General features: G+C 30.0%; 1 protein-coding gene across 3 annotated transcripts in view; it reads left to right on the plus strand.

The window, feature by feature from the left end:
- Positions 1–14,668, plus strand: part of LOC141526261 (uncharacterized) — a 112,626-nt gene that overhangs the window by 33,945 nt on the left and 64,013 nt on the right. For all 3 annotated transcript variants that reach the window (XM_074241168.1, XM_074241167.1, XM_074241169.1), the window contains one exon: positions 5,973–6,070. In XM_074241168.1, coding sequence (XP_074097269.1) covers positions 5,973–6,070 — 98 coding nt within the window. The remainder of the gene's footprint in view (positions 1–5,972; positions 6,071–14,668) is intronic.

Genomic DNA, 14,668 nt, shown 5'->3' on the forward strand with positions numbered 1-14,668 from the left:
TACCCGACGGTTCTCTTGCCTCCTGTTTCTTGTTACGTGTGGTGAAGTTTCAGATAAATAACCGCCCCAAGGACGATGCATTCTTGCTACTTTATAGTAGTTGGCAGCTAAGGAGCCAAGAGGTTCGGAAACTTAGTTAAAAAAAAAAAAAAAAAAAAAAAATGAGCTTTTCTTAGTATCATTCGTTGAGTTTATTGATCAATTTTAGAGTATATAGAGTAGTTATTCTTCACCTTCTAAGTTCTGAAAAATTTTTTAACAAGTAGATTAAGAAAAAATGTTAGATTGAAATGTTTTATTCTGGTAAAAAAAAATTATAACCCATCGAAAGACTAGTCTTAAAGAAAAAAAGTAACTTTTTTGAAGCAGTACAATAAGAAAAGGTAAAAATGAAACAAAGACGAGGAACAAAGTTAAGATCGGACTTACTAGATTGAAGGAGAATCAGTTCCAGTGAACTTTTAAAGTATATATTTGGTATTTGGTACCGAGCATATCGATGTATAGAAAATGTCTTGTGTTTTGCATAAATTTGTTTGCGTAGGTGTGAGTCTAGTGTCTGAACTCGATTGTGTGTGGAGCTCTTATGTTTGTGTGTCTATACGGACTTGGAGTACATAAAAAAAAAAAAAAAAAAAAAAAAAAAAAAAAATTAAGATAGGAGTTTGGAAAACAGCCGGCATACATTTTTTATTCGGCTGGCAAACGCAAAAGAACGAAAGACAAAACGAAATTTTCTTAAACTTTACGGTACGTATGCTCTGGCTACGAAATTGATCTCATTCCAAAAAGAGATTTTCTTTGAAATAAAAAATGAATGAATTTACTTTGCTGTGCTCGGAAACTTTTTTTTATCTTTTCTTGTTATTAAATCAAGGGAATATTGTTGTAATTTTTTTTTTTTAATTAATTAATTTTTCCTTTTAATTTAGTATTGAATGTTTTTATAAAAATACGTGTGACGCACTTAAGCTAAACAAATAACATAAGCTAAGTGACGACTCATATCGAGAAATAAACGATCAAATAACGTGAGAGTATCATATGAGTATAAGTATACATAAAACATAAAACGCGCCTACGACGTTATATATGTCCAGAATACTTTTTAAATAATTGTTGGTTAATTTATAGCAATGGTTTAATGGATAACGCGTGTTTATTTTTATTAATCACTATCTCTGAATAGCGTATGGAATTTATTCCTCTTACGCAATACAATACCGGTAAATATAATTTTTAAAAGCTGGTGCATAAATAATAAGAATAATAATAATAATGAAAACGTAGAAATTATTATTTAACTGTACTAAACAAAGTGTCTGCCTTAATTATTGTTATGTAATAACAACAATTTTTTAAAATGAAATTTTTATGATTATAATTGTACAGGTGTACTAAATGTTCCACACAATTTACAGAATTCGCGCTCCGGTGCATCTTTGTCTTGATAATTATCTCTAATTACTACAGCGCATCTTGTCTAATTAATTTAATTCCCGTAAATAAAATTATTTCCTCGGTCTTAGTCTCTATTTATGTATTTTCATTTTACTCCAACCATTATTTTATTTTCTATCGCTATTATTAAAGTTTAATTGTGAATTATTACTCTCTGAAGTAACAAAAATTATTTTATTAATAATGATAATAACAATAATAATAATAATAATTGATGAAGAATTAAAGCGATAGCGATCGAGTGTCTGGTTGAAATCACTTTATTTAAAGAACGAGTTTCATTCCGGACAATTTCCTCTTTAGCTGTGGCCAAAGGACACACGCGGTACTCGATATATAGTGTGTACTCTATATATACTGTAGATGTGGCGTAGGGCAGTGGAGAGTAAGAGAGAGCTTTTGAGATCTCGAAAAGCGCCATACCACATACCAGTCAAGTTTAGTCCGCACTTCAAGTTCAATATCATTTCACTTGATCCCTTTTCTCTCGTACTTTTGTCCTTCGGCTTCCGTTTTTCTTCACCGTGTTATCTCTGATTTTATTTTATCGCTTTATTCGTAGCTTGTAGTAGGGTGGGACCTATAGGTTACTGCTACCAAAATCCAGTAGCCATTCAATTCGAATATCCTTTGCAGTTTCCTTTCTACTGTACGGTGCAATAGACTTTTCTTTTATCAGATTATGCTGGTCTTTTTGTCGAGATATTGAATCTTGTGAAAAATGTATCTTTTAACAATTAAATTTTTTTTTAACAAATTTTCAACTAAAAATTGTTTTAAAAATTTTTTTATCTAAACTTCAATTTTTTTTTTTCATTTTTAATCGAATCTCTGAACTAAAAATGGTTTTAGTTTTTAATCCCTAAAACATACTTTCCACTATGAAGCTCCCAATTTTTAGCCCTCTAAAGGTGTAATTGTCACCGTATACTGAAATCCAAGACAGAAGAACCAAGAATAATCCATCTCTCACGATCTGTCTTGTTCCATCGCCATTTAATTTACCTGAGTGCAAGTTTTATCTCGGCAAAAGAACCAAGTGATTCATTTTGTCGGATGATAAACGGAGAGCTTTTCTCAAATTAAGAGTCTAGTATTTTCAGTTGAATTTACTCTACCAGTTATGATAAATATTGCTGTACCCCGGAACACCAGTACCAGTAACAGGATTATTATTTATTAAATTTATTCATTCAGCTCTTCATACATTTATAAAATTACTCGATAAAAAATGCATCCGCGAAAAACAAGATAAATGTCTGGATCGAGAGTTTTGAGACGTTTCGCGAAGAGAGAAATTAAATGGAACAAAGTGGATATTTTATAGAGTACAGAAAGATCGTATAATACACACGGCGTAGTGAGAGCGAGAATATACGCACGGTAGCGGATTACAATCTTCCCTAGAAAAAGAGTTTCGATTTTTATATCCATGGTGGATATGTTTTATAGAGATAGTGTATACGCGATACTATATCGCTCCACTCTGTCGCAGTTTCGTAACACCTCCCGCCATAATAATGTCATGGTATAAATTACACGGACTTGGGACCTGGCATGGGCTGAAACCCGGTCTTATAGACACTGAATATGTTGATAAAACCGCAAAATACTTACTTGAAAGCTTGTACAGTCATTTCACTTTATTTATTTCAATGTTCAAGATCTTTTCTCCCGGGAGCAGTATAATTTTTTAGTTTTATTTTTTTGGGTCTAGTCTGACGGAACTTTTATGGATTTTTGAAACATTTAGGTACTGTATAGTGTTTCCAAGGCTAGTGCCAAAAATGTAGAAACCATTAAAAATATAATATCATTTTTTTATTATAAAAAAATAAGATTAAATGTTTTCAAAAATCGTAACAATTTAACGTAGTTAAAAAATTATTGTAACGTAATTAAATAATAATTAAATCACTCAAAAATTGAATATTGAAAATTTTTTTCATGAAAGGTAGTATGTTTATTTATTTACAAGTTACAGTTATAAGTACTATATACTGTAAGAGTACTATAGATTACTATACATTGCACATAGATGTAAAGTATAAATATAAACAGGAATTATGTTGTGTTTTGTGTTAACACAATTCGACAAGAGTAATAATATCAGAGCATGTATCTCGGGCTTGAGCAAAGGCTGCAGCCTTGTGACCGTGGCTGCATAAATTATGTCACAGAAGCTACATCAGGTAGAGGCAGCGGAGTACACGTTGAGTATAAAGAGAACGTGATAAACTGGTGCTTAACATTGTGCATGGATATATAGGAGTACTTCCGAGGTGTACATAGTACATAGTATAGATTCATGGGGTTTTTGTTGCACTGGTGTGGATGTCTGGTAAAGTTGTATTGTACCTGTAGTTGTACTTGTAATATTTAAATGGTGATATGGTAGTTCCCGGAGTATGATAGTTGTCGCCGTCCCCGAAGTGCACTGGAGACACGACAATTTTGAGTTCTTTATTTCCCTGAGGGTCCACGGGTGATTTACACCGACTTGGGCGGTTGCAAATTACCGTCTTGTGTGTAAATCGAGGATCGAAAAACCTGTTGGTGAATCACCTTTGTGTTGCATTCTACACACTGTTCGGTACACGTACCTCAAGCTCGAGCTGAATATATATGAAGCTCAAGTTGTTTATGTGAGTTGGGTGAGTTGTGGGTTATATTATATTATGTTATATTATAATATAATATATAATATAAATATATACATATGTAAATGCAGTCACTTGCGAAGATGATTACTGAGGTGATTCATACATCATCCACTTATCACAAGATGCTTCAATTAAAAAACTACGAATTATTTTTTAGATGAGAATTCTATTTTTATTTCTACAACTGGGGAATTATGTGTAATTTTCATAATAATAATAACAATAATAAAATAATAAAAAAGAATTTTTAAATTCCATTAATAATAAAAAAATATTGTTATTATTATTTATAAAATTTTAAAGGATTTTCAATCAATATTATTTTCTTTTTTCTGTGATATTTTTTGGAGTCGCTTCCAAGGATCTTATTTTAATTACACAATGAAATTTTCTGTCTTCTCTAAAGCAAAGATCATTGAAAAAATTTTTTGAAGAGATGTTTTTTTTTTATGTTAAGTTCTTGTCAGAGTTTTACGCAGTTTGTTGGTTCTAAAATTTTTTTCCCCGACATTTTTCTCTAAATAATTGCTAATTAATTATATTATATTTATTTAATTACAAAGTATCTAAATGATGTAGATTGTGATTAAAAATCTAAAAAAAATAAAAATCATTAGTCGAAATTTAATTCGTCACACACTCACTGCCGATTGCTAATAACAATAATAATTTGAATAAAAAAAAGCTCAAATTCATAAAGCCCTTAGTTTTATTCCAACCTCGAATCTCGGCTAGAAAACCCCCGAAATCTCGTAAAGTAAAAGTAAAATAAAAGAAATTCGGCCTAGTTTGCTTAGCAAAGAGATCCCCGATCTCCGATCTCCGAATACGAATAGAAGTTAAAATCTAAAAAGGATCGAAGGGAGAGTATAGAACACAGTCACTAATAAAAAGGGTACCGTAAATTCATTGGGGTGCCGGGCGACATCAGTTCTCCTGTTGTGACCTATAAGGGGGATTTCATATATTTTCACCCTACATACACACACTTGCACTTGTACTTTTACTTGAATTACATACTTACATCACACTTACATACATTGAACAAAAAAGAGGGGACGACGTGCTGACGATTCACACAAAGCTCAGGAGTGGGGAGGGTGCGCGCGTTCAGGCGGCTGATCAGTGGGGGGAGTAAACACGCCGGCGCCTCAGTTCAACCGCGTCTCTTGGTTACTCCATATCGCGGCTCGCGGTTGTTCCCCGTGTTTAGTTTCCGAGTAATCATCTGCTCTTAAACTTGTTAACCCGAAAGTTGAATAATAAATAACAATAATAAAAATAATTATGATTAAAAAACTCGATTTTTAAAAAGTGTTTTAAATTTAAATACAAATAAAATTGTGAGTAATTGTGAACAGTACTTGTCAGTGTAAATTTCTAAATTTTTTTTTTTTAATTGATAAAATTAATTTATAAATAACAATAAAAATAAAATAATAATACTGAAAGGTGGATGTACGACTTACGAGTGTTAGCAGTAATCCCTGACCGGTCAGCTAAGCGTAAACGTGAGGAGCGAGGAGCGAGAACCGAGACAAGAAGCTAAGCCGCCAGTATCGCCACTGCTCGGTTGTACTTATACTTAGCTCCCATTCTATCCAGCAGTGTTTTTTGTTTTGTGAGAAGCCACTCGTCTCCTTGTACGTCGCCCTTTTTTTATTCACTCGTCCACTTCACTTTTATTTACTCCAATTGCTGCAATATTTATTATTTTATCAAATATACAAATAAAACTTTTATTATTATTGGAGTTCTGTTTTTGTTTACAATTTTTTATTACAAAGTTTGGTGTAAAAATTAAATAATTTCATCAGTTTAAATGTAAAATCATTTTGCTGTTATTAGACCGGTGTAAGGATTGGTGTCTTCTTTTCTCCACGGACTTCGTTAAGAAGGAACAAAGGGAACTCCGCGGATCGATCGGGAAACTTCGGCTGCTGTGGGTAAGTTTATTTTATTTTGTTTTATTATTATTGTTGGAATTGATAATAATGATGTGATTATTCAAGGCATGTGTTAGTTAGTTGTCAATAAAAAACTTTGCGCTTAATTATATTGACGATTTTAAGACAGATACATTGTTTAGGCTGGCTGAAGGTTATGACGATGTCCTTGAACGAGAAACTGTTACAGTATCAGGAAGTTATTGCTGTTGAATTGATTTATCGGGTGAATTTTTATTAATATTTTTGATTTCATTTTTTGATAATTAAATCACTTGAATGATACTGACATTAATAGACAGCTGACAATTTTTTTTAATTTTTTAATTGGAGAAATTAATGCAAAAAAATTGAACGGAAAATTTTACTTGTAGAAACCTTCAAAAATTTCGAGTGTAATTTAAAAAAAAATTTTTTTTAATCATAATTGAATTAATTAAAAATTTTAAGACCAAAAAGAATTTGACTGTCTTAAATATCAAGCAAAAAAGTTTTTGGAGCAAGTAAAATTTAATGACATTGAAATCACACGATTTTATTTTAAAAATAAGTTAACACTAAAAAAATATTAAAAAGAAATTCCCTAAAATTAAAAATTTGCAATTTTTAAAACGATTTACTTTTTAAAAAAAATTATCAGATGTTATTGTTAATTCTAGCATTAATCAATGGTTTAATTTTAATAAATTAGGATTTAATAACAAGAAAAATTTTTTGTTATATTTTTATGAAATTTTCTCGTATTTTTGCTTAAAAATTGACATTTAAGACAACTAATAATTACAAATCAAAATAAGATCTTCATAATTCTAAATCTAGAAATCTTCTGAATGAATCATAAAATTTAAATTACTATAGAATAAAAATTAGGATTTTTTTTTCTTGAAATAGTTGATGTTCGATCATTAAAGCTGACATTGAACCTAATCGAAATCCTTCAACAGAAACTTATCGACAATTTAAATTCAACGACCATTGACTTGAGCTTATCAACCACTTACATTGTTATCTAAAATATTCTTTCATTACTCGCTAAGATTAATTATTCCTCTCGATCGTAACTATCAAGAATTAATGAGCAAATGGATACGCTAAATAAATAACCAATGTCCGTTACCTCGTAAAAACTACGACTTATAAAAATATATATGGATATATCTATAAATGATCATATATTTTCTCTTGAATTTCTCGTTTCAAGGTACCATCATCATTATCAATAAACTATCGACTATCGACTTGTTATCTCTTTCGACACTTTGGCAAACATCAGTACATTATAATTTAACAATATTACCATACCAGCCTAAAACAAATAGCAGTTATTGGTTATCACCATTATTATCACGTAAACAGATTAAATTATTATAGAACAAATTTAATGGGTACAATTTTTTACCTATCATTTTTATTAAAAAATCAAAAACAATTTAAAATAATTTTCAATCTACAATTTTAATATTTTCATTCAATTGAATTAGGATTAATGCAATATATTGATAAAAAAAAATTAACTTGATCCGAGAGATTTATTTTTAAAAATCTTTTCGTAAATGAAATTAATTTTTTGATCAATGTAAGTTCAAAAAATTAAAAAATATTTAAACATAAAAAAAAATTAACTAAAAGGCTTGGAATAAAATCGAATAGGAATGCGAACCCAAACATGGAATACCGATCCACGACATATTTAATCTCGTCTCTATAACATATACTTAAATTGTAATAACTACAACATTGACCTCATGATTTATTTTAATTAGACCGCCAAACGTATACATTCATCCATAGCTTGGCATTTACATCAGGTTAATTTCATTTACGCCTCGTACTGTTTTATCATCTAAAATAAAGCAAACAGAATGATAAAATATGTTCAGTACATATTCCATCTACAACGCTGAAAAAGGACAGATTGCAAATTATAAATATTAACACCAGAGATAACCAGCACTGTCTACTCTATAACACACAATACAATATAATAAAATAACAGTTAACAGTTTTATTAAATAGTTCCCGCATTTATCACCCGTGTCGAGTAATTAATTAATTTATAACAGCAACAATTAAAATGTAGCATAAATTTAAATTCTTTTATTATATATATATATATATATATATATATATATATATATATATATATATATATATATATATATATATATATATATATTGATTTAAATAAAATTGTTTCATGTTCCGAGCGCACAGTAGAGACCGTTTAATGCTTTATCAATTAAAATGTGCATAAATGTGATTTTAAAATAGTCACATTTAATTGAGAATCATTAGAGCTAATTGGACGTGAACGCGTAAATAAAATATATTCAGGGTACCCGCGCTACGCGTTGTATAGTCTCGTTTTATTTTACAAACCACTATTGTTGTGTCGGTGGTGTTTGTATTTACGTCTTTCTATCATATGTAAGAATCATAAAAGCGCCTTGTGTGTGCATGTGTCTTATATCTTGTATTATATATAGACTCTGACCCGTACCCTAAGGTGCCACCAAAGCTGCAAGACAGGTAGTGACGTCATCTTCATCCAGCTGCTCGATCTTTTGTCCATACACACTTTCATCAAGTGGTTCCATTTCATATCCAACATAGTTATATTGTACGGATGTAGGTTTAGTTCTTGCTATAAATACTTAAAAAAAAAATGAATTCGAATCAAGAAAAAAATTCTTGAATCAAGTAAAATTTTCTTAAGCCGAGAAAAATTTTTCTACTTAAATTAAGAAAATAAAGTTCTTTAAAATTATTTTCTCGATTCAAGTTAATTTTTTTTCTGTATACACATTCAAATAAGATTCAGCGCGGTTTTTAAATGGATGTGAAAACTTGTTTTTTTATTGCATATCCCGACGCGCATCGGGAAGGAGTACGTATGGTAGGGATCACGGGAAGGAGAAACTTTGGACAGATTCGGCTGTCTGTATGTATTAAGATTGATCCCACACTTTTATTTATATTACAAGAAATAGAGGACAGAATGGAATACAAGTATGAGGAACAGCAGTTAGTCCAAAATGATAGCTTGGGGATTCAGTCTCATCTGGACAATAATATAATCTAATAGTGGCTCTATTCAGCTCTTTATGGACAGGTAGCATTAGTAACAGCCAGGTTAAATGTCAGGTATAAATTTATTTACGAATACCAGTCGAGTTTCGTGTCTCGAGTGCTTAAATGATCAGTTGCTCGATTATTCATCAGTCTTAAGTTAAATTATTCATTTTTGGTGGTTATTTATGGAGTATATAATCATTTTTGTGCTGTATTATTTTGAGGGTACTCTAACGTAAATTGTTTCTTAAAATTTGTTTATTTTTTTTTTTGGAAAATTTATTCAATAATACAAAAATAGTTTAATTTATCATTTTAGATATTTTTCCAAAAATTGTCATATGTCTATCAACTTCAGTATCGTAAAACTTTTTCATACAAACATATATTCATAAAAAAAAAAAAAAAAAAAAAAACGATGTCATATGAAGTTCATATGTTGAAATGACTTCATGCATAATTATAGACACTAATAATCATACGTACAGATGAATTTTTTCCCAAGATAATAACAAAAGTACATCATATTGTTAACTGCAACAGAGAGTAAAAACTTATCCAATAATTACCGTTTCTGCATACAAAAAATGAAATTCATCCTTTAGCTGATTATCGAAGCCAATAATTGCTTAATTATTAAATTACAATATTGATGGCTATTACCGTGGGTTGAGTTCGGTAAGTCTACTTAAAAACGTGACGTCATACGCCAAAACAGATCTTGAACAGAGAAGCATGTCTTTATGGCGTGGAACTACATAAAGACCGTAAAAGGCAAAATCTCATGGCAATTACAAACGCATTTAATGCTCGAGACGTATGTAATATATTTTTAAAAATAAAACTACCGGTATTATGTATTATATATTATATATTATATATATAATGTACATACAAACACACAACCTGCAATTTAATGTTAATTCATTTGCATTATTTCATTTCGAAGCGTAAATGGTTGAAATGATTTTTTGCTGCCCTCAAAATAAGGCTCAGACAGAAACTCTTTCCGAGTAGACCCTATAGTACAGGAGTATAACAGCCTCAACTGAATATTCATCTCATTTCATGAACATTGTACATGCCCAACACACAACACACGTGTTTTTATTATTTTTCATTTTGTTCTTGACTTTTATTTACGAATATTGTTTCATTTTTTCTAGTCTTCCCGTCTGCACTCCCTTTTGTTTGGATCTCGATTGGGTACGCGAAGTACAATGACCTCAAGGTTTCTGCTGAAATATTCACTTTAATGACGAACCATAGTTATGTACTATAAACTATAACTATATTAGTTCACCATTAACATACGTGCTTGAGCTTTCAGTTCTGTCTGATACGTTTTGTATTTTACATTGCAACGCGATCCGCGGTTGTAGAGTATCAATAGCGTATACCAGCAAAAACTGCCTTTGTTTTCATAATCTTTTATCCACGCCAGTCTTAAAATACTATTTGCATGTAATTATTGTGATTCGTGACTGAAGGATGAATGTTTTTCATTATTTATATAATATTTATAGCTTCTATTTCTCTACAGCTTTTTTGATTATTTCAATCCCAACATGAAAAAAAAAAAAAAAATAGCTGAATAAATTGAGTTTTTAGAGTAAACTTTGATAATTAGAAAAATTACAATTTCAAAATATACCTTTCACAAAATTTATAATAATTTTCCATGTTAAAAATTATAAAATTATAAAAATTCTATTTTTAAACTGTAATTTTTTCAGTTTTTTGCTAAAAATTCACTATACAAACTCTAAAAATTAAACTTACTTTTTTCGTGATATGAATCCACTGTCTATTTGATATCTCTGTAATATCTACCGACATTAAGAACGATATAGGTCTCTGACTCAGACTATTTACTCTCATACTACACATACCTCTGACTTTACTGGTATAATACCAGAATTACGGATGATCAAAGCCTGGACCAACCAAGTAAATGACAAATATCTTTGGTATGCATACGTAGGATTATTCCAGGTATGGATTAAGGATCCAAGTCCAGTATAACTTTTAATCTGTCGTAAAAATAACTCCGATTGCTATCACTTTTTATTAACATTAACGAGAGATAATCTTCGTTTATTTTTCCCCTTAGGGTCATTAAATATCAACCAAATATAAAACTGATGAATTTTTCAATCAAAAACCATTTTAGTAACAGCAAGCAGTGTTTCTGAATATTTAATCATCGAATAGTTGTTCGATATCCGTTGTAGAAAATTTATGACTTCGTCTATAATTGAAATTTTATCTCCACTTTTGCTTCTATAAATGACAATATTAATTTCATAATATTTCTATAATACTAATAATAATTAACATAAATAATTTTTTATAAATATTTTTCTTTCTTAATCGCCCGCGGAAAGAATAGAAGCGCTGGCTCATAAATAACGCGTCCAGTTTCCGCGAGCACAGCGCTACTACATGCAACACGTATACTAATACATCCACCATTTCGTGTACATACATACGCCCTTCAAATATATTCAGTGTTATATTGCGTTAATATAAATATTTAGTTATCTGAAATTCCGGACGGTAAGCGAAATAAAAATACGAGAAGAGTTGTTGATATCGCGAGTCTTCGGCTCTGCCTTTACCCGACTCTTTTTATTTTTGTTTCATTTTATATTTTTTAACTCCCTGTTCCCGCTCACATTCTCGGATCTCTGGTCTCTGGTGTCCAGAGATAGCTCGGTTGATCGATTATATTCCCTCTACTCTATATATATATATATATATATATATATATATATATATATATATATATATATATATATGTACCAGTATATATAATATACATATTATATATACATATTATATATATAATATACATATATATGTGAATGGTACATCTCTTGGATACACGGGTTACGAACTCTCAATGCAAATCACCGGAATTTCGTACAATTGAAACACTGTTAGAGTATATTCGTTTAATGTTTTTTACTATCAATATTTTCATACAGTTGCGAATATTTTCATCTCCCTGGATATATAATAAATTTATGATTGATATTCAATTTGAAATAGTTTGCCTATTTTTTATTAATTTTTACTTGATAGATAAAAAAAATTTATTCAAAATTTAAAAAAATCATTAGACATTTTTTTCGTCATAAATTCATCGTTTTCATTTTTTTATTTGATAAATCGCGATAAAATTGAATGAAAAAAAAAATCAATCACCTACAGTTGACATTAAATTATTATTGCACAAAAATTAATAAATTGCGATTGAATTTTTTTGACTAAAAAAACAATCAATCTATAATATATACTCAACGCTTGAAATTGATATAATCTTGTCACTGTCCATGGAAAAAAAAATCAAACCATAATTGAATTGAACTTCCAACATTGATTTGTCAATTTTTCATGAAACTTTTTCCCATTAAATTTTTCTATTGAATTCCTAGCCTGTAATATTGGATAACAAAAAAATAGTAGCGGTTTAGCCAGTCACGCGTGGTCGAACTCGTCTAGCGTATAGAATAATTTTAAAGAATTCACTGGATCGGTTATTTTGGTTCTCTTTCTCTCAATTTACCATACCCTCAACACATAAATATATTCAATACACATATATACATATATTCTGAATTTCCAATACTCGTGACGGGTGAATATTTGCAGCATATTTAATCGTGTCGTTACAGAACCGTAAAACCACGTCATTAATTCTAGTCACTATTTTGAACTATCAAAAAAAACTTGTGGAAAAACGGTTAGATACTAAATGAGTTCCGCAGTACACAAACTCTTTATTTTATGGCCCAATTACTCTTGAAAAGAAACACTTACCTTTACTACTTTTCAATATAACGTAATTTCATGGTTCATGGTTCACGGGCCATAGAGATGAGAAGACTAGACCTGGAAAATCTAGAAGACCTCCATTAAAAAACTCGAAGTTAGAAAAATATCATTTAAATACATCAAAAAGATTCATACTCCAATGAAAATAATTTATATAAAAAATATATGTTAAAAGGTTGAAGTATAAAAAATATATAAGAAAAATAGATGAATCATATAGATTATTTTTGAAAGGTTTTTTTTCTGTGTTACGGTTAAATTTCTTTTAATCATTCACCGACTTTAAATTTCAAATAATTTTAAATGAGTAAAAAATTCTTTCGTTATAAAAATTGATGAAAAAAATTTTTTTCATAAAAAATCAGAAAATCAATATTGATAAATTTTTAAGCAACAAATCTCACCATAACATTACGTATCAATTCTTTTTAGGATGAATCGATACCTCTATCTCAAAGCGTAATAAAAGATATATTCAGTAGATACCATAGATTTATTTCCGATTCGAGTTGTCATAGAATCAGCAAATCTTTGGATTTGAACAGAAATTTAAACAAAGTAATATTACTTCTCGGCGAGCGGCTTAAACTAAAAAACTAGAAACTAAAGACTGAAAACTGAAAGAAAATCTTAAATAATAACCGAGAAAACTGATGGAAATACGATAGCAGTTTCCTTGAAAAGTACAAAAGACGTTGGAAAAGTCGGTGCAGAGCAAAATTTCGTATCCGTTTCATATATACATGGCTCTGCAATGGATACAGTTTTTGCTTTGCATCTGATCTTACTGTCTCGGCAATTGTACCAGCACAAAGGGCTTAAAAACTGTATATATGATGGCTAGACACTACTTTATACGTATATGTATATGTATATTATATGAGTAGAGCTTTCTGCCCTAGACAGACAGTCGGGCGCCTGGTGCAAACTACTATCGATTCCCTGATATATTCATTTCTGGTACCATTTACTCATATATATATTTTCAATGCATCAAAGTCGATAACCTCATACTCAGCAGAGTTCAGTTTTCTGGCATATGTCTGCTCTACGGCAAAACCAGAAAGCAAAACCATAAATATAACCCAGTTGAATTATTGATGGTTAATTTTAACAACTTATAGTCACGCGATAGATAGAGCCCATAATACCAAGAGGGCTAAACTTTCTGCAGTAGGTTTTCTATTATATTCGCAATCATACTGCTTTAGAGTCAGCTTTAATAAAAAATTTTTTAAGGCCAACAGAAAGTTCTAGCCATTATTTCCGTTGATACTGAGTTCTACGCCAGTCTCGATAACTCTCGAGACCGTTGAGAGTTTTTTTATTTCATTGTTTACTGTTACGGCTAGACGTGATTATTACTCTCGTCAACACTTTTTTATTTTTATTACGATCGGGTCAATTGATAATTATTAATCAAGATTAATTACATTAAAAATTTTTTTACGGATGATTTAATTTAATTTTAAATTGAAAAAAAAATAGTCAGCAAATAAATTAATAGTTGTTTATTCAAATAACATATTAATTAACATTTAAAATAAAGTAAATGCAATTTAAAGGTCTTGGAATAATTTCAAAAGTGGAGGCGGAAAAAATTAGAATGTCGACCTCGGTACTGTTATAAAGATAACATCTCCAAGATTAACTCATATCATTGCGGTTGTTTTCTAATACCCGGTT

This window comes from Cotesia typhae, unplaced genomic scaffold, assembly GCF_013202065.1.
Source record: "Cotesia typhae breed Kobodo isofemale line unplaced genomic scaffold, CoteBio_Ctyphae contig_33, whole genome shotgun sequence".
NCBI lineage: Eukaryota > Metazoa > Arthropoda > Insecta > Hymenoptera > Braconidae > Cotesia > Cotesia typhae.